This window comes from Eschrichtius robustus, chromosome 2 (genome assembly GCF_028021215.1).
Source record: "Eschrichtius robustus isolate mEscRob2 chromosome 2, mEscRob2.pri, whole genome shotgun sequence".
NCBI lineage: Eukaryota > Metazoa > Chordata > Mammalia > Artiodactyla > Eschrichtiidae > Eschrichtius > Eschrichtius robustus.
The window spans coordinates 109,429,341-109,455,211 of record NC_090825.1 but is presented as its reverse complement, the minus strand read 5'-3'; the positions used below and the strand labels follow the sequence as shown (position 1 = coordinate 109,455,211).

General features: G+C 35.9%; 1 protein-coding gene across 2 annotated transcripts in view; it reads left to right on the top strand.

The window, feature by feature from the left end:
• Positions 1 to 25,871, top strand: part of FNIP1 (folliculin interacting protein 1) — a 127,102-nt gene that overhangs the window by 65,190 nt on the left and 36,041 nt on the right. The window contains exons 7-11 of one of the 2 annotated variants that reach the window (XM_068535824.1): positions 5,169 to 5,252; positions 6,464 to 6,535; positions 9,623 to 9,758; positions 12,383 to 12,584; positions 16,269 to 16,354. In XM_068535824.1, the coding sequence (XP_068391925.1) occupies positions 5,169 to 5,252; positions 6,464 to 6,535; positions 9,623 to 9,758; positions 12,383 to 12,584; positions 16,269 to 16,354 (580 nt within the window). The remainder of the gene's footprint in view (positions 1 to 5,168; positions 5,253 to 6,463; positions 6,536 to 9,622; positions 9,759 to 12,382; positions 12,585 to 16,268; positions 16,355 to 25,871) is intronic. The other variant, XM_068535823.1, reaches the window with a different exon arrangement.

Here is a 25,871-nt window from a genome sequence, read left to right as displayed (position 1 = left end):
TGCATAACGAACTGTAGCGTATTAGAGAGTGGATAGCAGTTAGAATAGGATGAATGTATGCTAACACATATATATGGAATCTTAAAAAAAAAAAAGGAATTTGGTTCTGAAGAACCTAGGGGCAGGACAGGAATAAAGACGCAGACGTAGAGAATGGACTTGAGGATGCGGGGAGGGGGATGGGTAAACTGGGATGAAGTGAGAGAGTGGCATGGACATATATACATCACCAAATGTAAAATAGATAGCTAGTGGGAAGCAGCCACATAGCACAGGGAGATCAGCTCGGTGCTTTGTGAACACCTAGAGGGGTGGGATAGGGAGGGTGGGAGGGAGACGCAAGAGGGAGGCGATATGGGGATATATGTATACGTATAGCTGATTCACTTTGTTATAAAGCAGAAACTAACACACCATTGTAAAGCAATTATACTCCAATAAAGATGTTAAAAAAAAAAAGAATAGGATGAATGTTTCACTCATTCCCTGTTTAGTGGAAATTTTTATTTGTAATTAATTTTTATAAATATCAGTTATACATACTAGTAGAAAACAGTTTTTTCTCCCACCTTTAACAGTATAGCATCCTATTATTTTTTATAATTCATGTTCATTCAGATAGCAGCTATTTATTAAGTACCTACTATGGGCTAGTTGCAGTGTCAGACATGTGTTTTAGAAAGCGTGCATTTTATAGAAAAATAGAAGTTCTACTTTTTCTTAACTTGATTAGTTCATTCATTTTAATAAAGTAAAAATGTGACAGAGAAATAAGTCTTTTTTTCTTTATAATTTGACACTTTTCAGAGCTAAAGGGGCTTATTAAAAGCTGTTTATTTTAATAATACAAATCCATTATCATGTATAAAGTACACTATAGTTGCTAGATATACTCAACTTCTCTGTTTTAACATGGAATAGGAAATTAATGCATTTAACAAAGCACAGACTTTGTTATGAATGGCTTTTTCTTGCACATTCTTAATTGTGAATCAAGGATATTTGAGCACCATTTCTTATTTTCTTTAAATTTCCAATTAATCAACAAGTACTTATCAAGCACTTATTACATGCCAGGCACTCTGCTAGGCCCTGAGAATACAGTGGTGAACCAGACACAGTTCCTGCCTCAACAGATTTTTAGTTAGTGAAAGTCAGACAAGCAATACAATACAGTATACAATTACAGTATACTGTAGTTAATTTTTGGGCAAGACTAAGAGCATGATGTGATAGAAATGAGGAGGAACACCCAGTTCAGTCTTGGAGTATCACAAAAGGCTTTCTTAAAGAAGTGAGCCTAAACTTGAAGAATTAGCCTGACAGTTGGGAAGAGAAATGTTCTAGGAAAAAGCAGTAGCATGTGCACAGACCTAAGTGCAAGAGATCATTGAGTGTGGAAAGAATGTGAACAAATCAATGTGGGTGGAGCACAGTGTGGATATAAGTAAAGGAAGTGAAAGGAAATAAAGAAGTGAGCAAGAGCCAGATCATGAAGGGCATTGTGGGTTACACTGAGGAATTTGGACTTATGCTTTGGGTAAGCAGTTGGGTACCAGTGAGGGTGTGTTACTTTGGGTCTTCCTCCTGGTTTTTAACAGGTGCCAAGACAGGTTTAAACATGCAAGGATTTTATTATTACTAGGTGAGAGAAATGAAGAGGGAGCTGGGAAGGGTTCAGAGAGCCCTCAGATTGTGGTGCAAGTTTGACCTTGAGTGAAAGAGAAGAATAAAAGCTTGAGTGGACATCTTCCAGCCTGCCATATAGTCCAAGGAAGGTTTGATAAGGCTGTGGATGAGTCTTTGAGTCAGAGTTGATTGTCAGAAGTGACCCATGTCTTGCCAACATGGGCCTGCCTTACTATAGCTGCTGTGTTCAGTCATTGGCTAGGCACAGCCTGTGGGATATGTGGCCCTGCACAAACATGGCAGTGAATTTAAGAACACAGCAGCTGGGGTGCTTGGCCAATTGCAGTTCTTATAGCTGGAGAGTTTTGTGGTGCATTCTCAAGGCAACAACAGAAGAGTTTTCACAATATAGAAACATGATCAGATCAGATTTGTATCTGCAAAAGAATATTCTAATTGCTGTAGGAATAGATTCAGATGAGCCAGTGGGATTGAGAAAGCACCCATATTAGAAGGCTGCTTATGATAGTCCAAGTGACAGATAATGGGGACGTAGAGTAAAATTGTGTCCTTAAGGATAAAGAGTTGTTGAGAACTTTGTTGGGAGAAATAGAGTAGACAGGACTTGGTAATTAGGTAGAAGAGGTGAGGGGAGAGGGGGAGTCAGGGATGGCACTGAGCTATCGGGTTGTGTAATTGCATGGATATTGGTTCCATTCACTGGGAGGAACATGAGAAATTGGGAGTTGATGATTTTAGGTTTAGGCATGTCGAATTGGAAGTATTGGTAGGATATCCAAGCGAAGATATCCATTGTAGTTAGTTAGAGAGAGAGATGTATTCTGGTGGTAGCTGCTGTAAGAGAATGAACGTATAATAATTTTAAAACAATAGAGGTTTTTTCTCAAAATTTTCCTCAAAGCAGTGTTTTAGAGGTCCAGTCTCCTTCCTTCTTGGAGTTCTACCTTCTTTACAATATGGGCTCCAAGGTTGTGCTCACCTACACAAAGCCAGTGGAAAGAGATTGAGTATGGAGAAGGCACATTCCCTTCAAAACCACCTCAACCTGACAGTGATATACATCACTTTTGCTCACATTCCATTGGTGGTAACTAATCATACAACTTCACCTGTATATAAGGAGGTTTGAGAAATATGGTCCCTAGCTGGCCAGCTGCTTCCCACAGACTACTTGATGTTAAGAAAGGGAGAACACAATCCTTTTTTAGATTGTTAGCTGCTTCTACCATGGATTTGAGAATTATTATCATATAAATGATAATTGAAAGCATAAGAATGAATGAGAAGGAAATATTGTTGAGGATAGAACCCTGGGTATGCTGGCTTTAAAGATGGAGTAGGGGAAGAGAATCACATAAAGGAGACTATGAAAAAAAAAACTTAGTGTGTGTTATCATGAGAACTGAGGGAAAAAAGTTCAAAGTGTAATGTAGTCAGCATCAAATATGATGTAAGGTAGTGTAAGATAGTATGGAGTGCATTAAGTAACAGGAAGGCTTTTGGTGGTGGCCTATGTGAGTAGTTTCAGTGGGGAGAATAGAAGCCAAAGTTGAGGAAAGACTCAGAGGTTAGTCTTCTTTTCTAAGATGTAAGCAGACATCCTCAAACTTCTTGGTTTCAGGACCCTTTTACACACATAGAAATTATTGAGGACCACAGAGAGCTTTTGTGTGTGTAGGTTACATTTATTGATATATACTGTATTAGAAATTAAAATTCAGAAAATTTTAAAAATATTTACTTAGTAACTCATTAAAAATAACACTAATAACCCTTTTTATGTTAATATAAATAACATATGTTTTGAAATAACTATACTTTCCAAGACAAGAAAACTTAGAGTGGCATTGTTTTACATTTTTGCAAAACTTTTTATTGTCTGGCTTAATAGAAACAGCTGGATTCTCATATCTTCTTCTGCATTCAGTCTTTTGTAATATGTTGTTTTGGTTGAAGTGTGTTAAGAAAATATAGTTTCACATAGATATGTAGCTAGAAAAAGGAATGTCCTCAAGAACCCCTTGAAAGGGTTGCAGGGTCCCCTTAGGGGGTCCTTGGACCACATTTTAAGAACTACTGAACTATAGGATTAGATATATGGGGAGAAGGTAGAAGAGTTCTGACTGTATTTAAATGTTGATGGAAAAGGAGGTTATAAGGAGGATGAGGTTGGAGATAGAGGTGATACTGGTAAAGTGGAAGGGCCTAGCTGACTTAGAAGAATTAGCTTTGGAAGGGAGGGAGGGAGGTACCTCTCAGGATTTTTCACAGATAGTCCCTGCACATAAAGGGGACTTGAATAATGTTACCTGTTATTACTGCTCAGGCAGGAAGGAGGCAGGATGAAAGTTGATTAAGTTTGGAGATTAAGTTTGGAGATTAAGTTTGGAGATTAAGTTTGGAGATAGCATGGTAGGAGAAGGAGAGTTCCCATATGGTGATTCTTCATGTGTACACACATATACATATGCATACTGTACGAGACAAAGTCATATGCTGAGAGTAAGAAGAGGTGGTAGGGAAGGAGATTAAAGAGAGCAGGTAAGTTTTGAGGTAACTAGGAAAAAATGAAGAAAGAACTGAACAATGAAAATGGAAGGTTTGCTGCACATGCACTATAATTATAGAAACTCTTGTTATAGAAAAATACCTATTAGCAATTTGAAAAATACATTTGTCACTTTTTAAAACAGAAAAGTCCCCAGTTCTAGCCTAGATAAATCTCCTAGATGGCTATTTAGGCCATCTTGATGAAGCATAACTAACAAGTAACTCAGCTGCTTGCTTCCAGGCTGGAATGTTACCCTCTCTGGGTCTTCAGACTCATCTTCTCTTGGTCAAGTGTGTGGCAGCTAACTTATCTTGGGCAGCTGGGAGTCTGGTCCTGACAGGCTGCATTGGCTTTCCTGCTTCCACAGTGGCTGACCCCTGCTCTAGGAACTTTGGTTTCTTCTGTTACTTTATAATTTACCACTAGTTTAGAAAAACCAATTTCATACTTATTTGTCAGTAGACCCCTTTTCTTTATTTGCTCTTTGTTTTATTTTCTGTTCTGTTTTTTCAGCCAAGTGCTTAGGTGGTTTTCTTCTTAACTGTAGTTGCACAATATTGTAATCTTAAAACTGACTTTTTAAAAGATAAATTTATTTGGCAAATGTCAAATTATATAGATAACATTACTGTGCTTTTTTGAATCTTTAAAAACATTGTTTTAGATGAGAAAGGATTGAACATTTTACCTTGTATAGTGGAAGCTTATTTTTATTATTTATGTTTTATTTTTATTATTATATGTGGACTTATTAGTGAATTGTTATGTTGACATAATCCATGACCAGAGGGAAACCATCCTGTTTCAAAAATAGGAAGCCAGCTTGAATCATTCTTACTTGTTTAAAGGTTTCCATCCATATCTGTTGGTCTGCTTTTGTACTTCCTTAGCTCACCTTTTATTCCTGACGCATTGTGGCTTCTCTAACAGCCCTCTTTCATATGTATTTTACATTTCTGCCATGTAGGTCTTTCACAGTTCTGCAGCCCCAGGCGGGCATTCTCTGAACAGGGTCCGCTCCGCCTGATCAGGAGCGCCTCTTTCTTTGCAGGTTTGCCATGTGCTGTGTGGGTAGACTAGTTGGTGTGCCCCAGCGTCTAGAATTCATAGTTAAGCTGTGGAAACAAGAGAGTAGAGAAATGCAGGTGGGGAAGGTGTAGTTGAGAAAACATTGCTTAGGAAGTTTAAGAACTTAATATCTTTCTACTGAATATGTTCTTAAAGTTTCCAGAAACTAAGTTATCAGTGGAATTGACATTTTCATGAAATTTCAGTTTGTCATTTCTTATTTTGTTATATAATAATGATTTTAACTTTAGAATCCTAAACCAAAATATAGTATGAACATTATTTCTTATAATACCAGTGGAATTTCTAATGTGACACTATCTTGTTTCCATGGCTGAGTAGCTTCTGTATCATGGTTCATCAATCGCAGAAAATATCCTATCTTACTATTATTGTAAAATTTCGGATCTACACTATTCCATAAGAATGATTTCTCTTGGAGCTAAAATTTAGATGAACAAGCACCATTATATTCTGTAAAAGGCATATATGACTATGTTTGTTTACATCATTAAATAGATGATTATAGAGTATGTTCATGCTTCTGTATCCAGGAAGTTGTATCCAACTTCTTGTTTTAATTAATATTTATTTTTCTTACAAATGTAAGATACAAACAATGTATATATATTATAGAAAATTTGGAAAATATGAAAAATAGGCAAAAAAATATATTAGTCATCTTGTCAACTGGAAATCACCTTCTTAGTTTTTTTGTTTGTTTTAAAACAAAATTGGGGTTATACTGTCCAGCTTTCTTAAAATTTTTATTATGGAGAATTTTTAAACATACATTTTTATAGGCAGAATAGCAGACAACCATCATATACCAGTCACTTAGCCCCAGCAACCATCATTCTTACTGGTCAGTAGATTGCCTTTTTTTCATTTAGCAGTATATTGTGAATATATTCATATATCATTGAATATGCTTGTAAAATACTTATTTTAGTCATCCCTTGCTTCTTTAGGTATTACACCATAGATTATTTCATATTATACGTCAAATCTTCAGAGAGATCTCAAAGCTTGTTCAACTGAGTAATAGCTCTTGGTGTTGGGTTTGTGCCATGCTGTTGAAAAAAATAAAGGAATGCAATGAGATGAGCATGATTTAGTTTGCTACATAAAAGGAAGAACATCAACCTGAACAGCACTGTATTTTATAAGTCACAGTTTTGTCTTGATTCGCAGTTCACAGCAACCCAATGGACATGCCTGGAAGAGAGCTGAATGAGGACAGAGACAGTGGCATAGCACGCTCTGGTAATGACAGGTTCATGTATTAATCCAATTTTTGATGAGATCACTGTTAGCTGACATTGATTTCCTTTTTTATCTTTGCTTTTATCATCCAGTTTTATGTGCACAGTTTGTTAGTATTGATATGAGCCTTACAGGAGGATGGTAGAAACAGCAGAGATAAATATTTTAAATTAAAAATTTTTCATGTTTAATAGTAAATGTGCCTGGTGGAGCATGGCCTGGATGAATACACGCTGGCTTAGGCTTAGCCAGTATAAGAAAAATAATATTGTTCAAGAGACTGCTTAGATAGCATAGTAGAAAAAACACATTTGCTTATATCTGTTTTCTCCTAACTAGGGTTTAAAGTGTCAGACTGTCTCTTGCCCAGAGAAGCTTAGGCATTTTGAGCCAGTGTTATACATATTTCTTTGAAGTACGTACTCTTCCAAAATTTGACAAAGTTTTTTTTTTTTTTTTTAGAAATTCACGTTCTTTTATTTATTTATTTATTTATTTATTTATGACTGTGTTGAGTCTTCGCCTCTGTGCGAGGGCTCTCTCTAGTTGCGGCAAGTGGGGACCACTCTTCATCGCGGTGCGCAGGCCTCTCACCATCGCGGCCTCTCTTGTTGCGGAGCACGGGCTCCAGACGCACAGGCTCAGTAATTGTGGCTCACGGGCCCAGTTGCTCCGTGGCATGTGGGATCTTCCCAGACCAGGGCTCGAACCCGTGTCCCCTGCATTGGCAGGCAGATTCTCAACCACTGCACCACCAGGGAAGCCCCGACAAAGTTTTATTGAAACATTGTGAGGATTAAAAAGAAAAAAACAAAAAAACCCCCAGATTCTATCTTTAAAGAGCACAGCTTCTAATGAGAGAATAGCCAGGAAAATCATCTGTCATAGTTTATTGTTTGAGGTGTTCTGTGATAGACCTGTACAGAGGTTCAGAAAAACGGCACCTAACTTAGTCTGGGTAAGGGGCAGGGTGTGAGTAAAGCTTTACAGAGTGTTGATACTTAAATAGGAGTTATCTGGCCAAAGGCACGAAAGAAGGATATTTCAGTTAAAAGGAGAAGTGTCAGGGCTCAGAGATCAGCATAAGAGAAAGATGGAGTACTCTTAGGTTTGAATTATCGTTAGGTATGAGAAACTTTATCCACTGTGATTATCTGTATGTGTTGTCACATTGCACGGCTCTGCTATCTAAATTGTTCACAAGTCAGTTTTAAGTCTAGATGGAGACTCCAAACTTCCCATATATCGTAATCCCTAGTTATGCGTGAGAAATTTCAAGAAAATTTTTCAGATACCTGGACTCTACTCTTGAAGATTCTTGATTTACCCTAGAGAAATGCTTAAGCATCTGTATTTGAGGAACAAAAAATGAAAAACTCAACCACTGATTCTGATGGACAGCTAGAGTTAAGAACCACTACTCTAACAGGAGAAGTCTCATCTTTCAAATAATCTCACCCTTCTTTTCTAATTGAGTTATTTTTGTTCTTAGGGACTAATCTAGAGTGTATTTCTCTTAATACTGTTTGCATCTATGTAATCTAGCGATTTAGTTTTCTCTTCTGTGGCAGGAATTTAATTTTCATTATTTATCCAAGATTTCAGAAGTGATAAATTAATGTCTCTGTACTTCATTTTCTTCATCTGTAAATTGAAGGGCCTGGCAAGACTGATCTGTAAAGCTTCTTCAAGCCATTGAATTCATATATGCTGTTTAAGTTAATTGTGTATTTTCTTCCTTTTTCTGATTGGGTTACTTTTAATACCAGAATTTGATAAAACAAAGCTTTTCCAAATTTAGAGTAACATTTGATTTCTCACAGAAGCCGTACCCAGATTAGTTATACATGCCTAATCTTAGACTACAAAGTTTTATACTACTAATTGATAAAATGTGGTATTTTCAAGAAAGTAGTCCAGAATTAATTCATTGGCGGCCCAGATGTTTGCATGGCACGTAGAGCTCTCCCCTTTACCGTTGAATTTGTCAAGAGAATTCAAATGAACATATTTTCATAATGATAATCTCTTAGTTTTCAGTCCCCGTGTCCAAAATAATATTTCATCTGGCATGTATCTTTTTATAGATGATAATAATACTTCCCTTTTGATTACTTTACAAATTTTCAGTGTGTGTTTATAATGATGAAAATGGGAATCTAAAATATTTCTAAACAAAAGCAAGCCCTTGAGGTCTTTTTGTCTCTAGATTAAGTGGGGAGAAGGAGAGAATCCCCCCAAAAAAGAAAGGATTTTAGCTTTTGATACCCCAGGCAGGAAACAGAGCTTTTGGGTTGCAGAGAAGGGTTTTCAGAAGAGAATAATTTCCACAGTTAGGGGATTGCCGCACTTATAATCAGAATGGACTCTATTGGGATGTGTCTGTTCCAGAGAGCAATCTATAGGATTTACTCTTTCTTGGAGCTTGATAGGTATAGTCATGACTCTTGGTAAAAGTACCCAAGCATTCAGAGGTGGCTACCTATGCACAAGTGATCCATGAGTACTTCTTTTTTTTTTTTTTTGGCCGCTACGCAGCATGTGGCATCTTAGTTCCCCGACCAGGGATCGAACCTGTGCCCCCTGCATTGGAATCGTGGAGTCTTAACCACTGGACCGCCCCGGAAGTCCCTCCATGAGTACTTTTAAATGACGTTTTAAATGGCATTCAAACACTTATTTTCAAATATAGCTTTTGTTCTTAAAATCCAGCTGCTGCATTGAAATTGGACTGCATCGTATTTAATTTAAGGACTAAGGATTCAGCTAAGCTAGGAGACAGTGTCATGGCCAAAGGAATAAAGCTTTATTTCAAAGTAGCATTTTCATCTGGGGTGGGGTGGGGAAGGTAAGGATGTCAAAAGGGGATTGTATCAGGGTCTCTTGCCAACTCACTTTTAATATGTGATTTTTTTCTGGGACCTTGCTCCAACAATGATGTATTTTTTTAAATGGAAATTTTAGAGCCTCATTCAGCAAAATGGAAAATTTGAGTCACCACTCTTAAATTTGTTAAAAAGAAATCTGTTCTTGTTTTTAGTAATTATTAACTTATACATTATACTTGTTCTTACTCTGACTTGACAGCATCTCTCAGCAGCTTGCTTATTACACCATTTCCCTCTCCAAACTCCTCACTTACCCGAAGTTGTGCCAGCAGCTACCAGCGACGCTGGCGACGTAGCCAAACAACAAGTTTGGAGAATGGGGTGTTTCCTAGATGGTACGTTGGGACTTTTAATTTACCACAAGATTGAATAGTTCCTTAAACACAATTGTGTATGTTAAGAGCCTGGACTTGTATTTTGTATTTTTAAAGTCTGGAACTGGAAACTTTTAAAGTGTACTACATTTTAACAAATTGTGGTAAGTTATGCATAACATACAGTTTACTATTTTAACCATTATTAGCTGTATAGTTCAGTGGCATTAAGTACCTTCACACTGTTGTGCAGCCATAGCCATTCACGTCTAGAACTTTTTTTTTTTTTAATTTATTTTTGGCTGTGTTGGGTCTTCGTTTCTGTGCGAGGGCTTTCTCTAGTTGTGGCAAGCGGGGGCCACTCTTCATCGCGGTGCGCGGGCCTCTCACTATCGCGACCTCTCTTGTTGCGGAGCACAAGCTCCAGACGTGCAGGCTCAGTAGTTGTTGTGGCTCACGGGCCTAGTTGCTCCGCGGCATGTGGGATCTTCCCAGACCAGGGCTCGAACCCGTGTCCCCTGCATTAGCAGGCAGATTCTCAACCACTGCGCCACAGGGGAAGCCCCAGAACCTTTTTATCTCCACAAACTGAACCTTTATACACATTAAGCAATAATTCCCCATTCCTCCCTCCCCTTAGCCCCTGGGAACTACTATGCTATTTTTTTCTCTGTAAATTTGACTGCTCTACATACCTCATATAAGTGGAATCATAGAATATTTATCCTTTTATGTCTGCCTTATTCCACTTAGCATGCCTTCAGGGTTCATCCATGTTGTAACATGTATCAGAATTTCATTTTTTTTTGATGACTAACATTCCATTGTATTCCATTGTATATACATATACATTCCATTGTATATACATTTTGTTTATCCACTCATCTGTCCTTGGACATTTGGATTGCTTCCACCTTTTGGCTGTGGTGAATATGCTGATATGAACGTGAGTCTACAAATACCTTTCAAGTCTCCGCTTTCAATTCTTTTGGTTATATGCCCAGAAGTGGAATTTCTGGATCATATCATAATTCTCTGTTGAAGTTTTTGAGGAACTGCCATACTCTTCACCACAGTGGCTGTACCATTTTACTTTCATTCCCACTAGAAATGGCCAGGGTGTTTTTTTTTTTTTTGGCCACGCTGCATATCTTAGTTCCCCGACCAGGGATTGAACACGTGTCCCCTGCACTGGAAGCGTGGAGTACTAACAACTGTACCGCTAGGAAATTCCCCCCACTAGAACTGCACAAGAGTTCTAATTTCTCCACATCCTCACCAGTAGTTAATTTCCTTTTTTTTTTTAATAATAACCATCCTTATGGGTGTGAAGTGATATCTCCTTGTAGTTTTGATTTGCACTTACCTGATGGCTAGTGATGTTGAGCATGTTTTTTTTTTTTTTCAATTTTTTTTTAAAAAAATAATTAATTAATTAATTATTTTGGTTGTGTTGGGTCTTCGTTTCTGTGCGAGGGCTTTCTCTAGTTGCGGCAAGTGGGGGCCACGCTTCATTGCGGTGCGTGGGCCTCTCACTATCGCGGCCTCTCTTGTTGCGGAGCACAGGCTCCAGACGCGCAGGCTCAGTAGTTGTGGCTGACGGGCCCAGTTGCTCCGCGGCATGTGGGATCTTCCCAGACCAGGGCTCGAACCCATGTCCCCTGCATTGGCAGGCGGATTCTCAACCAGTGCACCACCAGGGAAGCCCTGTTTTTATTTTCCTATTGGCCATATGTATGTTTTCTTTGGAGATAGTCTATTCAAGTGTTTTACCCATTTTTTAATCAGGTGTTTTTTTTGGTGGTTGTTGTTGAATTGTAGGAGTTCTTTATATATTTCTGGATATGAATCCCTTATCAGATATATGCTTTGCAAATATTTTGTCCCATTTGATTAGTTGCCCATTTATTCTGTTGATAGTTTCTTTTGATACACAGCAGTTTTTCATTTTTGTGTAGCCCAATTTATCTATTTTTTTCTTTTGTTGCCTTTACCTTTGGTGTCATATCCAAGAAATCATTGCCATATCCATTGTCATGAGGCTTTTACCCTATGTTTTCTTCTAAGGGTTTTATAGTTTTAACTCTTCTGTTTTGGTCTTTGATCCATCTGCTGCATGTTTCGATATTTCAGTTTTTCATCTTTCTATTTTGGCAAGTTAATTCATTCTTGAAAGATTTTTTTTTAGTCTGTGTTAAGTACAGCTAAAGATGATGAAGCTTCTTGTTTCCTTTTTTATTCACTCCCTTTATTCCTTCACCTTTGATTTTATTCCTGGAATCTAAAGGGGAGATAAGTAGATTCTAGAACAGTGAAGAGATTATATCAGACTCTGTCTATAAACCTTAAAATTCAGGCTCTTTTAGGTTGGTTATACATTGGGATTATCTGCTTTTTTAGTGACTTCTAATTGAACAAAAATGTTTCCAATCTGACTCTCTATTAAAATTTCTTACAAAAATATGAGTATAAAGGAATAGCCAGTAGATTTCTCAAAGAGATACACAATTGGTATGAATTTTTAGATTTACTTGATAAAACACTGGAAGACCTTTAGCTTGCCTACATTTAATTAGCAAGGAGATTGAATTGTGAATTTAATTATTTTTATATTTTTTTAAAATGAAAAACCATTTATTTTTAAGGTCTATAGAAGAAAGCTTTAATCTGTCAGAGGAGAGCTGTGGCCCTAACCCAGGGATTGTGAGGAAAAAGAAGATTGCAATTGGGGTAATCTTTTCATTATCCAAAGATGAAGATGAAAGTAACAAATTTAATGAATTCTTTTTTTCACATTTTCCTCTGTTTGAAAGCCACATGAACAAATTAAAGAGTGCAATAGAACAGGTAAGCATAGTCATGTTTATGGTTTGTTTATATTTTTTATTTTATTTTCCTTTGAATCTTATTCTCTTGCTTAAGCATTGTGTTTATTCATTTGGCAGAAAAATTAACAGAATCTGTGCAGGTACCCTACAAAGTGATCTGAGAGATGCAAAGTAGACTTCAGCTCCTTTTAAGAAGCCTACTACCTAAAAAAAAGATGTAAGGTCATTTATCCATTCAATAAATAAGTATTTGAGGGCCTAGAATGTGGCAGGCACTATTCTAGCAACTGAGGATAAGATGTGAAAAAAAGCAACACTCCTGACCTCATGGCATAGAAAATAAACAAATGAATATATAAGATTTTAGATGGTAATAAGTGCCATGGAGAAAAATAAAACAGAAAGGTTTTTAAGGAATGCTGGATGGAAGGATTACAAATTTTTATAGGATAGTCAAGAAAGCTCCTGATAAAATGACATATGGTCCAGAGATACGGAGGAAGTCAGCTATAACCATCTGAGAGAAGAATGCTCCAGGAGGGGCAAAGGAGTAAGCCTGATGCTTGAGCGTCAGTAAGGAGGAATAAGGAGGCCAAAGTGGCTAAGTTAGAAATAGGACCAGATCATATAGGACCTTATAGGATACCATGTTATGAGCATTGGCATTTACTCTTAAGAAAGATGGGAAACCATTGGAGTGTTTTGAGCAGGGAAATGACATTCATGAGAATCACTCTTACTGCTGATGGAGAATAGATTTCTAGAGGCGAAGGTGGATGCTTTGGGATCAGTTACAAGGCTGTTGAAGTAATTCAGGTGAGAGATGGTGGATACTTAAAGCACTTCCGTGATGGAATTGGTGACAAGTGGTTGGATTCTGGATATTTTTGAAAATAGAGCTAAGGAGATTAGCTGATGGACCAAATTGGGGTTAAGAGAAAGAATAATAGAGATTGACTGGGGATTTTTCTTTTGAGCAGTAAGAAGGATGGACTTGCCAGTACTAAAATGGGAAAACTACAAATGGAACAGGTTTGGTGGAGGAAGATCAGCAGTTTGTTTGCAGTGCCTCCTGGACATCCAAGTTGTTGTGAGTCTAGAGTTTAGGGGAAAGGTCCAGGCTGGACAGTCACCAGTGTATAGATAGTATTTTAAGCCAAAAAACTGATTGAGGAGAGAAGAGAGGAGAGGAGATCCTAGGCCTGATTTGTAGAGCGTTTCAGTAGTTACAATATGAGGAGTTGAGAACCAGCAGGGGAGACTGAGGATTGGCCATTCAAGTAGGAGGAAAAATAAGAGAGAGTGCTTTTTGGGGTGAGCCAGGTGAAGAAAGTAGTTTAAGAAGGTAGGAGTGATCAGTTGTGTCAAATGCTGCTGATAGTGCATGTAATAAATTGATGTAAAGTAAGAAAATTGTGAATATACGATAGAACATAAAGATAACTAAAAAAGAAGGAAAATCAAAGTTTTTTAGGAGTTCATAGGGAAGAAAAATGACTTCCTACTAGGAAGATGTTTCATTTGAACTGCATCTTAAAGGATGTGTAGGATTTTTTAAACATAAAGTTTTGAATAATGGATATTGCAGAATAACAAGAAAAATTGATATCCTTGTTGCCCAAAGATAACTCATTAACATTTTGCTGAAAGTCTTACCCAGGCCTTTCCTGTGCGTATTGTACTTTTACTTGATTGGGACTGTGCTGTGTTCATGCTGTTTTAATTATGTGCCCATTTGGAAAAAGTCATCATTGTTAACATACACATTTCTCATTTTAAATGGTTCTTGAATATATTTTAGTGGCTTTCCTCCATTTAAGTAACTTTTTTATTAGGTCATTTCTGCTTTTTCACAGTTATAGCTACACTGCAGTTAACATCTTGGTGAATTTTCCAGGTTATATTTTATAAGAGATTCCTATAAGTTGAACTGTCAGTGGGTGTAACTAAAGTTCTTAATCCCTGTGACAATATGCAGAAAGGAAAAGATACAAAGAGTAGTAGTGAGTGGTATGGCTGGCAGAGTTAATGGTGACCAGATCACAGAGAGTCTAGAATGCTTGCCAGAATTTTTGACTTTGTTAGGCTGTCTTCAAATTGTACTCTAGGAACGTTATTTTGGCAGTATGTTTAAAAGAGACTAGTAAAAGAGACTAGAGATGCAAGACCAATTAGAATGTTCTAGAAAGCAGAGGATGCATTTCAGTAACTCATTAGTGTCTGAGGATCATCTGCCTCTAGAGAAGACACTATATTAGTTATTTACATTAAATCTGTTAAAAGACAAATAGATCATTAGCAGTACCTTTTTACTGAGCAGATGAGTAAAGTCCATTTTCGTTTACTTTTTCAGAAGTTCAGCACTGGTGACATTTTCTACAGTTCGCTGCTGTCTCTTTTTGTAGTCTGTTGTTGCCAAAGTCAGTACGTGGAATATTAAGCTGTGGCTGAACTGACATTTCAGTTACTGGGAGAAGTGTTTAAACTTTGTATAAAACTTGAAATATTCAGGCACTATAGAACTCATTAAACATTACTTTTTAAATGTTTTGTTCATTCTACAACCTAAAGTGCACATTGCAGTACTTAGCGTTGTGTGGATATTTGTTCAAGTTTAACATCTCATTTCTTAATAAAGCTGAAAGATAAAGCTGAGTGAATACTTTCATATAAATGAATAGAACTTAAGTTAGAACGTTCTGTAGTTGGTAAGTAATCACAGAATGTAGTAAACACTGAACCATCCAAATAAGTTATGGTCTAGGGCCAGTTTTCAAACTATCACTTATTTTTTTAATGAAAATCTATGGATTCTGTTTCTGAGCACTGTGGGAATTATTTCAAAGTCTGCGCTACCTTTTGAGATCTATAATGTAAAATTTTTTATCGTTAGTAAAATTAAGGAAGAATACTGCTCAATTCTAGCTAAAGACTATTTACTTCTTTATAAATTGGGAGTCTCTCAGCAGTTAGTGAAAACAAAGTTAACTGTCACTTTTACCCTATTGAAGCTTTTGGATGAACGTGAACGATTCTAGCCTGAAGTAGTCTAACATTTTCTTAAATATATGTTTAAACATTTTAAAAATAATGTGTAATTACATAAGTAATGCATAATTACATTCTTTTTGAAAAAGTTTAAAAAATTTCAAAGTTCTTTATGATATCCATATTCTAATCCTGATCCACTTTTTGTCTACCTAAAGCAGGACTTCTCAACTTCGGCTAAATACGTTTTTAAGAAAGCAAATATTACTAATAACTTGATACATCTTTCAGTAGCATCTTTATATTTTAGATTTTAAAAAGGATTTAGTTAACAGAACCATTATTTATGAAATACTAGTGAAACCCAGGAGCTGTTGTTACTGACTTATCATTTTATGATCTGTTTGGGAGAAAAAAGTTTTATGTAACCCAGAAACTGTCAATATCGTCCTCGTTGTGTGTTGACATTCTGTGGTTTGACAGTTAAGTAAGAGGCTTGCTATTGGAAAAATTTGAATTTTATTATACTCATTAAATGACCAAAGGTGCAAAAAAAAAAGAAAGCCACTAGAAATATGTGTGCCTTCTTTATGTATATCTAGTTAAGAATGATGGGTAGAATGTTGTGGAAATATGTGACTTTGTCTTTTACTTTTTTTTCCCCCATATTTTGCCCATGATCAGTATAAGAATTAACTATTTGATTGCTTTCAAGGCTATGAAAATGAGCCGGAGATCAGCTGATGCCAGTCAGAGGAGTTTGGCATATAATCGAATAGTTGATGCCCTAAATGAATTCAGGTACATATTCTCCAGCTTTTCATAATATAGAATTGTTTCGTAGTGTACACTGGAAAATTTATTTATTTTTTTTAACTTATTCTAATAAAATTTAATTCTTTAAATTTCTCTGTCCCATATATCAAATGAGGGTGTAATTCAGTGGGCCATTGACTCCTTTGTTATTAAATATAAAAGTGCTTGGAATTCAAGCACACTTGGGAGGATCAGTGGTATGGTTTCTAGCACTGGACCACTAGACAAGCAGATATGACCAGAAGAGACCCTTGTTTTAGCAGAAATGTGCTTGGTCTTTTGTTGGGCTCCTAGATGTAGGGACTGGTTAAGTGTTATTTAACCAGTGATGGTAATCACATGTTCTTAGATACGTGGAATACAAAGATACATGGATATAGGGAATATGAACTTGATGTTCCATATAACTCTGTTGCTTAATCCTTTCTTTAGCAGTATTTTCTGACACAACAAAGCTTGGAGCCTGAAGCTCCAGCAAGTGCTGTAACTGCACTCTGATTATGGCAAGGAAACATATTACATATGAACTTATGTTGGGAATCACGCTAAGTGACTGATGTGTTTCTGTCTCAAAGAGATTCATTTCAGTTTTACTTCATCCTCTCATCCTCTCAGTCTTTCCTCCTTTAGACTGGAGAAATAGTATAACACTTAGCACAGGAACTCAGACTTTAGTATCTGACAGACAGACCTGTGGGCTAACCCTGGCTCTGCCTTTTACTACCCCTAACGACCTTGGGCAGATTTGTTAGCATTTTTGACCCTTAGTTTTCTAATGTAATACCTGTGAATTCAATTTAGTAATAATCTAATAGATTGTTGTAAAGATAGAATGAGATAATGTATGTAAAGTAATTAGCAGAAGGCCCAACATTAATGCGACCGCTGTTTTCTATGACAAATATAACCTACAGCAGTGCTTCTTAAAAGTCATTCACAGCTCACCTTCACGAAGAGTATTGCCAAATCTGCATATCATCTATGCCATTTTAATTTGATGTTTTCTCTTTAAATTGACCCTATTTTATACCTAAATAAGTGTATTTCAGAATGTGTGCATCATTACCCTAAATGGGGAATCAACCTTCTTTGCTGTAATAAGCAAGCTGTAAAAATGAATGCATAATAATTAAAATCTAAAATATGTATCTGTGTACCACCTAAGGTTTATTATCACCAGTAGTCCATGTACCTCACTTCTGTTCATTGGCTCGTGTTGTATGGCCCCTTATTGGGTTAGGGGTCTTCTGAATTGTTTGTTTAAATATGAACTGTTACATTTTGAAGTGAAAGCCTATTTTAGCCTGTGATATTGCAGGATTGCTACTGTGAAACTGTAGGCATGTCATGTATATACTTTTTTTTTTTTAATGGAAATGACTAAGGAGTTGTGTATTTAGTAAATTTGACAATAAGAGAACTCATGTTTGTTTTCAACTTTGATCCTTTTTTATTCTTCATTTTTCTCTTTTTGTGTTAAACCACAGTGAAAGTAAATCTGGTTTTTTAAACCTCTCTCAAAAGGAGAGATTTTACACAAGCACCAGAGACTCAGCCTGTCAGGGGCATTTCCAAGTATCTATTCATCTCCCTAGCCAGGATGCTCCTACTAGGATATTTTGTGTATGTCATTTCATAGTAGTAGTCTTTACTTGTATTTCTCTCATGAAAGTTGATGTATTATTACCCCTTCCATATTTTCCCTTTAACTGGATAAAAATAAAAATTAATAAACTTACCTTTATTAAAATTTTAAAAAAAAAAAAAAAAGGAGAGATTTTATTGCCTCAGCCATATTCTAGAATCTTTGAATTTATGATAAAATAACTTATTTTCCTAAATAAAAGGTATGTTTTATAGAAGTGTTCTGTATGATTTTTGAGATGGAATTATAGGTAACCATTAAATAGAAATTGTATGGTAAAAATAACCTAAATTAGTATGGAATATTTCATCGTGTTTTTAATTTATTTCAATTGAAAAAGTTTACTTGGCAATTCCCTTATGGTCCAGTGGTTAGGGCTCTAAGGTTTCACTGCCGAGGGTGCGGGTTTGATCCCTGGTTGGGGAACTAAGATCCTGCAAGTCGCACGACATGGCCAAAAAGTTTTTTTTTTAATTTAAAAAAAAGAAAAAGTTTACTTTATGACTGTTGTATAATATTCATTGGCTGGATTCAGTTACTGAGAAGGAGAAGATTTTCTAGTCATCTGTTATTCACCATAATTTTTAGGATAAAAGACATTAAATGTGAGTTTTTAAATCTTGTGCAGTAAACACAGTGGTTAGAGGAAATGTACAGAAAAACACATTAGAGAATTAAATTTCAGCCTCTATTATTTCTTTTTTTGTCTTGCAAATAATTTGTACTGGTGAAAATTATGTTAGAGCTAACATTTTCTGCCATATATTTTTGTTAACATATTCATTTTAGGCCTTTCTTAAGTTATCAAATGAAGCATGCTAACAAACAATACAGTATTTAAAAATCTTTTTTTATTGTGGTAAAAGTAAAACAACATTAAATTTAACATTTAACCATTTTTAAGTGTACAGTTCAGCAGTGTTAAATACATTCACATTGTGTAACAAATCTCTATAATTTTTTCATCTTAACAACATTAAAACTATAAACACTAAACACTAGTTTCGTAATACAGTATTTTTAATCAGTCTGTTTCTTTAGTTCATCAGCATCTTCAGTCTTTATATATGAATTGTGTGTGAAGTTATTCATAATTTCATTTGTTCATACCTTAAGAATTCAGGTTATTAAATTTCTGGTACCATTCATGATTAAATCAAGTTTTATATACATAAATGTTTCTTATAGATGAAGTAGAGAGGAAATGAAGTACATTCCCTCAATATTTCTAGAGGGAATTTCAAACATATTTAATGAGCTGACTTTACTTGGCTGTCTATATTATCTTCATAACTTCTCAATTCATACAGACCTCTTTGTATGTTTCTAAAAGCTTTCATGTGAAAGCTCAAAATTTGATCATTTTATGAACATACGGTTATATAAATAATTTTATGTCAGGATATTTGCTTAAAATGAGAATTTCTTTGAGGTGTTTTGTTTTTTGGCCGCACCCTGCGCATGTGGGATCTTAGTTCCCCGACCAGGAATCGAACCCGCGCCCCCTGCATTGGAAGCATGGAGTCTTAATCACTGGACCGCCAGGGACGTCCCAAGGTGTATTTTTAAATTTATTTATTTGCTTTTGGCTGTGTTGGGTCTTCGTTTCTGTGCGAGGGCTTTCTCTAGTTGCGGCAAGCAGGGGCCACTCTTCATTGCCGTGCACGGGCCTCTCACTATCGCGGCCTCTCTTGTTACGGAGCACAGGCTCCAGATGCGCAGGCTCAGTAGTTGTGGCTCACGGGCCCAGTTGCTCTGTGGCATGTGGGATCTTCCCAGACCAGGGCTCGAAACCGTGTCCCCTGCATTGGCAGGCGGACTCTCAACCACTGCACCACCAGGGAAGCCCGGTGTATTTTTAAAAATTAATTTTAAGATACTTTTTGTATGATTCAAGAGGTAAATTATACTGAGTTGCTTAAAGCAAATGTTAATGATTTAGGCTGCATTAGATACATTTTCTATCAATAGATTTGATATTTCAGTAAGTGTTCTACAGTTAAAGAAAAAGAGGGGCACATTAGGCTCAACATAAGTGCTTTTCTATTTTATCTATGTTGAATAAAGTTACTGAGACCAAGTTAATTAGGTAGGTGAGAGAACTCCAGCCAGCACACATTTTACTTGGCCTCTTTTGTTTTTTACAAACATTTGAACATTTAGGCCTTTAAGCCAGGCAAGCTCTCTCTAGTTTGCCATAAGCTCTATCTCTGCCAGTTGTATTAACCCATATATCGTATAATTTTGTAGCTTCCTGGCCACTGAGCATTATTAAAATTTAAACTTCTGTTTTAGGGGTTGGTGATTTATATCCACTAATCTAGACCCAATTCTCTTTTAGTCTGTAAATTCAGTCTGATTCTCTTCCATTTTCTGAAATTATCCATGTTTGTATCTTTGGAGCAAGCCCAATACAGGCTGAATAATGAACGCTCTTCTGGAGTGTTGGGAACGGGAATGAAAAACAACAAAACAAACCATGAACAAAATGGTAGATTTGGAGACGTAGCTATCTGTTATATCCTCTATTTCTTGGCCACTCTGTATTGTTAATTAAGAGTGTAAATAGCTTAATTTCACATATATATGTGTATGTACATATACATATGTAGATATATATGTGTATATACACATTTAATTAATAGATTTAATTCTAACAGTGTCAGAGTTACAGAATAATTGAGCTAACAGTTCAGAAAGTTTTTGCATATAGCTCTCTCTCCACTGCCCATAGTTTCACTGATTATTACCATATTTTATTAGTGTGGTATATTTGTTACAGCTAATGAACCAATATTGATACATTATTATTAACTAAAATCCATAGTCTGCATTGAGTTCCATTCTTTGTATTGTACAGTAGAATGGGTTTTGAAAAATACATAATGTCATGTTTCACCATTACTGTATCAGACAGAATAGTTTCACCACTCTGAAAGTCGCCTGTGCTTCACCTATCTATTCTTTCTCCCTTCCCACCAAACCCATTGGCTACTGATCTCTGTCTATAATTTTGCCTGTTTCAGAATGTTATATTCTGGGAATCATATAGTATGTAACCCTTTTAGACTGGTTCTTTGACTTAGCTATATGCAATTAAGATTCTTTTATGTCTTTTTTGCGGCTCATGGCTCATTTATATAAAAAAATTCACTGTGTAATATTCCACTGTGCGGATGTACCGCAGTTTGTCCATTCACCTCAATTGAAGGACATCTTCTTGATTGCTAGTTTTTGGTGATTATGAATAATGCTTCTCTAAACATTCATGTGCGGGGTTTTGTATGGACTTAAGTTTTCAGTTCAACTGAGTCAATACCTAGGAGCATAATTGCTAGATGTTCACAGAAGACTGTGTTGGATTTGTAAGAAACTGCCAACTGTCTCTAAAGTGACTGTATCATTTTGCATTCCCACTAGCAGTTAGAGTTAACTGTTGTTCCATATCCTTGTCAGCATTTGATATTGTCAGGTTTTGTTTTGTTTTGTTTTAGCCGTACTAATAGATGGGTAACAGTATTTCATTGTTTTAATTTGCAGTTTCCTAATGACATATGAGGTTGAGCATCTTTTCAAATACTTATTTGTAATCTATATATCTTTTTGGGTGAGATATCTGTTCAATCTTTCGTCCATTTTTAACTTGGTTTGTTGCTTTTCTTATTGTTTATAGTTTTTAGTTTTTTTTGTATATTTTGGATATCAATCCTTTATCAGATACGTGTTTTGCAATTACTTTCTCCTAGTCTGTGGCTTGTCTTTTCATTCTTGTAATATTTTCACAGAGCAGAGTTTTAAATTTTAATGAAGTCCAACTTAACAATTTTCTTTTTTTCCCTGAATAGTGCCTTTGGTGTTTTATCTAAAAACTCATTACCAAACACAAGATCATTAAGGTTTTTCGCATGTTATGCTCTAGAAGTTTTATGATTTTGCATTTACATTTAGGTCTATTATCCATTTTGTTTTTTTTTTTTTTGGTGAAAGCTGTAAAGTCTTTGTCTAGGTGCATATTTTTGCATATGAATGTCCACTTGTTCCAGCATCATTTGTTGAAAAGACTATCTTTGCTCCATGTATTGCTTTTGCTCCTTTATCAAATATCAGTTGAGTGTATTTCTGGGGCTCTATTTTTGAACTCTCTGTTTTGTTTCATTGGTCTATTTGTCTATTCTTTCAGCAGTACCACACTGTCTTGATTACTGTATCTTTATAATAATTCTTTTTTTATACAAATTTATTTATTTTATTTATTCATTTATGTCTGCACTGGGTCTTCATTGCTGTGCGTGGGCTTTCTCTAGTTGTGGCGAGCGGGGGCTACTCTTTATTGCAGTGCACAGGCTTCCCATTGCAGTGGCTTCTCTTGTTGCGGAGCACAGGCTCTAGGTGCATGGACTTCAGTAGTTGTGGCACACAGGCTCAGTAGTTGTGGCTTGCGGGCTCTAGAGCGCAGGCTCGGTAGTTGTGGCACACGGGCTTAGTTGTTCCACGGAATGTGGGATCTTCCTGGACCAGGGCTCGAACCTGTGTCCCCTGCATTGGCAGACGGATTCTTAACCACTGCACCACCAGGGAAGCCCCCATCTTTATAATAATTCTTGAAGTCAGATAATATGAGTCCTCCAAGTTTTTTCTTTTCCTTCAGTGTTGTGTTGACTGTTCTGGATCATTTGCCTCTCCAAACTTTAAAATCAGTTTGTTGATATCCACAAAATAACTTATGGGATTTTGATTGAGATTGCATTGAATCTGTAGATTAAACTGGGAAAAATTGACATCTTAGCAATAGCAAGACTTCCTGTCCATGAACATGGAATAGCTTGCTGTTTATTTATATCTTCTTTGATTTCTTTAATCAGAGTTTTGTAATTTTCCTCCTATAGATCTTGTACATTTTTAAAAGATTTATACCTAAATATTTCAGGTTTTTCTTTTTTTTTTTTTTGGTTAATATTAATGATACTGTGTTTATAATTTCAAACTTGAACTGTTCATTGATGGTATATAAGAATGCAATTGACTTTTGTATATTAACCTTATGTCCTGCAACCTTATATAACTGCCTCTTTATTCCAGGAGTTTTTTGGTCACTTCTTTCAGATTTTCTGAATAAAGCAATCATAAGCAATCATGGCATCTGAGAATAGAGATAGATTTATGTCTTCCTTCCTAATCTGTATACCTTTTATTTCTTTTTCCTGCCTTGTTGCATTAGCAAGGGCTTCTAGTACGATGTAGGAAAGCAATGGTGAGAAGGTTCATCCTTGCCTTTTACCAGATCTGAGTGAGAAAGCTTCAAGTTTCTCACCATTAAGTATGAAGTTAGGTTTCTTATAGATACACTTTATCAAGTTAAAGAAGTTCCCTCTTTATTCCTGGTTTGCTGAGAGTTATTAATTATTGATTCAATTTTTAAAATAGGTATAGGACTATTCAGATTATCTATTTCTTCTTGTGTGAGTTTTGGTAGTTTGTGTCTTTCAGGGAATTGGTCTGGTCCATCTAAGTCATCAAATTTGCAAGCATAGAGTTGTTCATATTACTTCTTAATTATCCTTTTAATGTCCATAGATCAGTGGTGATGGATCCCTCTTTTATTTCTAATATTAGTAATTTTTGTCATTTCTCTTTTTTGCTTGGTTATCTTGGATAGAAATTTATCAATTTTCAAAGAATCTTTGATCTTTTCAAAGAACCAGATTTTGTTTTATTTATTTTTTGTCTATTGATTTTGTCCTTAATTTCAATGATTTCTTTATTTAATTTTTATTTCTTTTCTCCTACTTGCTTTAGTTTTATGTTACTCATCTTTCTCTAGTTTCCTAAAGTTAAAGCTTAGATTATTGCTTTCAGATCTTTCTTTTTCCCTAATCGATGCATTCAGTGCTATGAATTTCCCTCTAAGCACTGCTTTTGCTGGATCCCACAAATTTTGTTAAGTTGAATGAAAATTTAATTCAAATTATTTTAAAATTTCTCTTGAGATTTCTTCTTTGACCCTTATGTTATGCAGAAATATATTGTTAAAATCTCCAAGTATTTGGAGCTTTCCCATGTATCTTTCCTCTTTTTCTTTTTTACTTTCTATTTTATATTGGAGTAGAGTTGATTAACAATGTTGTGTTAGTTTCAGGTGAACAGCAAAGTGATTCAGTTATACATATAAATGTATCTGTTCTTTTTCAGGTTCTTTTTCCATTTGGGCTATTACAGAGTGTTGAGCAGAGTTCCCTGTGCTATAGAATAGGTCCTTGTTGGTTATCTGTTTTAAATATAGCACTGTGTACATGTCAATCCCAAACTTCCACTCTGTCCTTCCCCCACACCCTTACCCCATGGTAACAAGTTCATTCGCTAAGTCTGTGAGTCTGTTTCTGTTTTGTAAATAAGTTTTGTATCTCGTGTGTATATATATATGTATATATATATAATTTTTTTTTTAGATTCCGCATATAAGCGATATCATATGATACTTGTCTTTCTCTGTCTGACTTACTTCACTTAGTATGATAATCTCCAGGTCCATCCATGTTGATGCAAATGGCATTATTTCATTCTTTTTTATGACTGAGTAATATTCCACTGTGTATATATACCTCATCTTCTTTATCCATTCCTCTGTCGATGGACATTTAAGTTGTTTCCATGTCTTGACTATCGTAAATAGTGCTGTAATGGGCATTGGGATGCATGTAACCTTTCGAACCATGTTTTTCTCCAGATATATGTCCAGGAGTGGGGTTGCTGGATCATATGATAGCTCTGTTTTTAGTTTCTTAAGGAACCTCCATAGCAGCTGCACCAATTTACATTTGCACCAACAGTGTAGGAGGGTTCCCTTTTCTCCACACCCTCTCCAGCATTTATTGTTTGTAGACTTTTTGATGATGGCCATTCTGACTGGTGTGAGGTTATACCTCATTGTAGTTTTGATTTGCATTTCTCTAATAATTAACGATGTTGAGCATCTTTTCATGTGCCTCTTGGCCATCTGTATGTCTTCTTTGGAGAAATGTCTGTTCAAGCCTTCTGCCCATTTTTTTATTGGGTTGTTTGTTTTTTGTGATATTGAGCTGCATGATCTGTTTGTAAATTTTGGAGATTAATCCTTTGTCAGTCACATCATTTGCAAATATTATCTCCCATTCTGTGGGTTGTCTTTGTGTTTTGTTTATGGCTTCCTTTGCTGTGTAAAAGCTTTTGAGTTTGATTAGGTTCCATTTGTTTATTTTTGTTTTTATTTCTCTTAGTAGGAGACAGATTGTAAAAGTTATCGCTGTGATTTATGTCAAAGAGTGTTCTGCCTATATTTTCCTCTAAGAGTTTTATAGTATCTGGTCTTACATCCATTTTGAGTTTATTTTTGTGTATAGTGTTAAATAATGTTCTAATTTCATTCTTTTACATGTAGTTGTCCAGTTTTCCTGGCACCATTTATTGAAGAGACTGTCTTTTCTCCATTGTACAGTTTTGCCTCCTTTGTCATACATTAATTGACCATAGGTACATGGGTTTATTTCTGGGCTTTCTGTTCTGTTCCATTGATCTATATTTCTGTTTTTGTGCCAGTACCATACTGTTTTGATTACTGTAGCTTTGTAGTATAGTCTGAAGTCAGGGAGCCTGATTCCTGCAGCTCTGTTTTTCTTTCTCAAATTTTCTTTGGCCTATTCAGCATCTTTCGTGTCTTCATACAGATTTTAAGATTTTTTTTCTAATTATGTGAAAAATGTCACTGGTAATTTGATAGGGATTGCATTGAATCTGTAGATTGCCTTGGATACTATAGTCATTTTGAAAATATTGATTCTTCCAATCCAAGAACATGGTATACCTTCCCATCTGTTTGTGTCA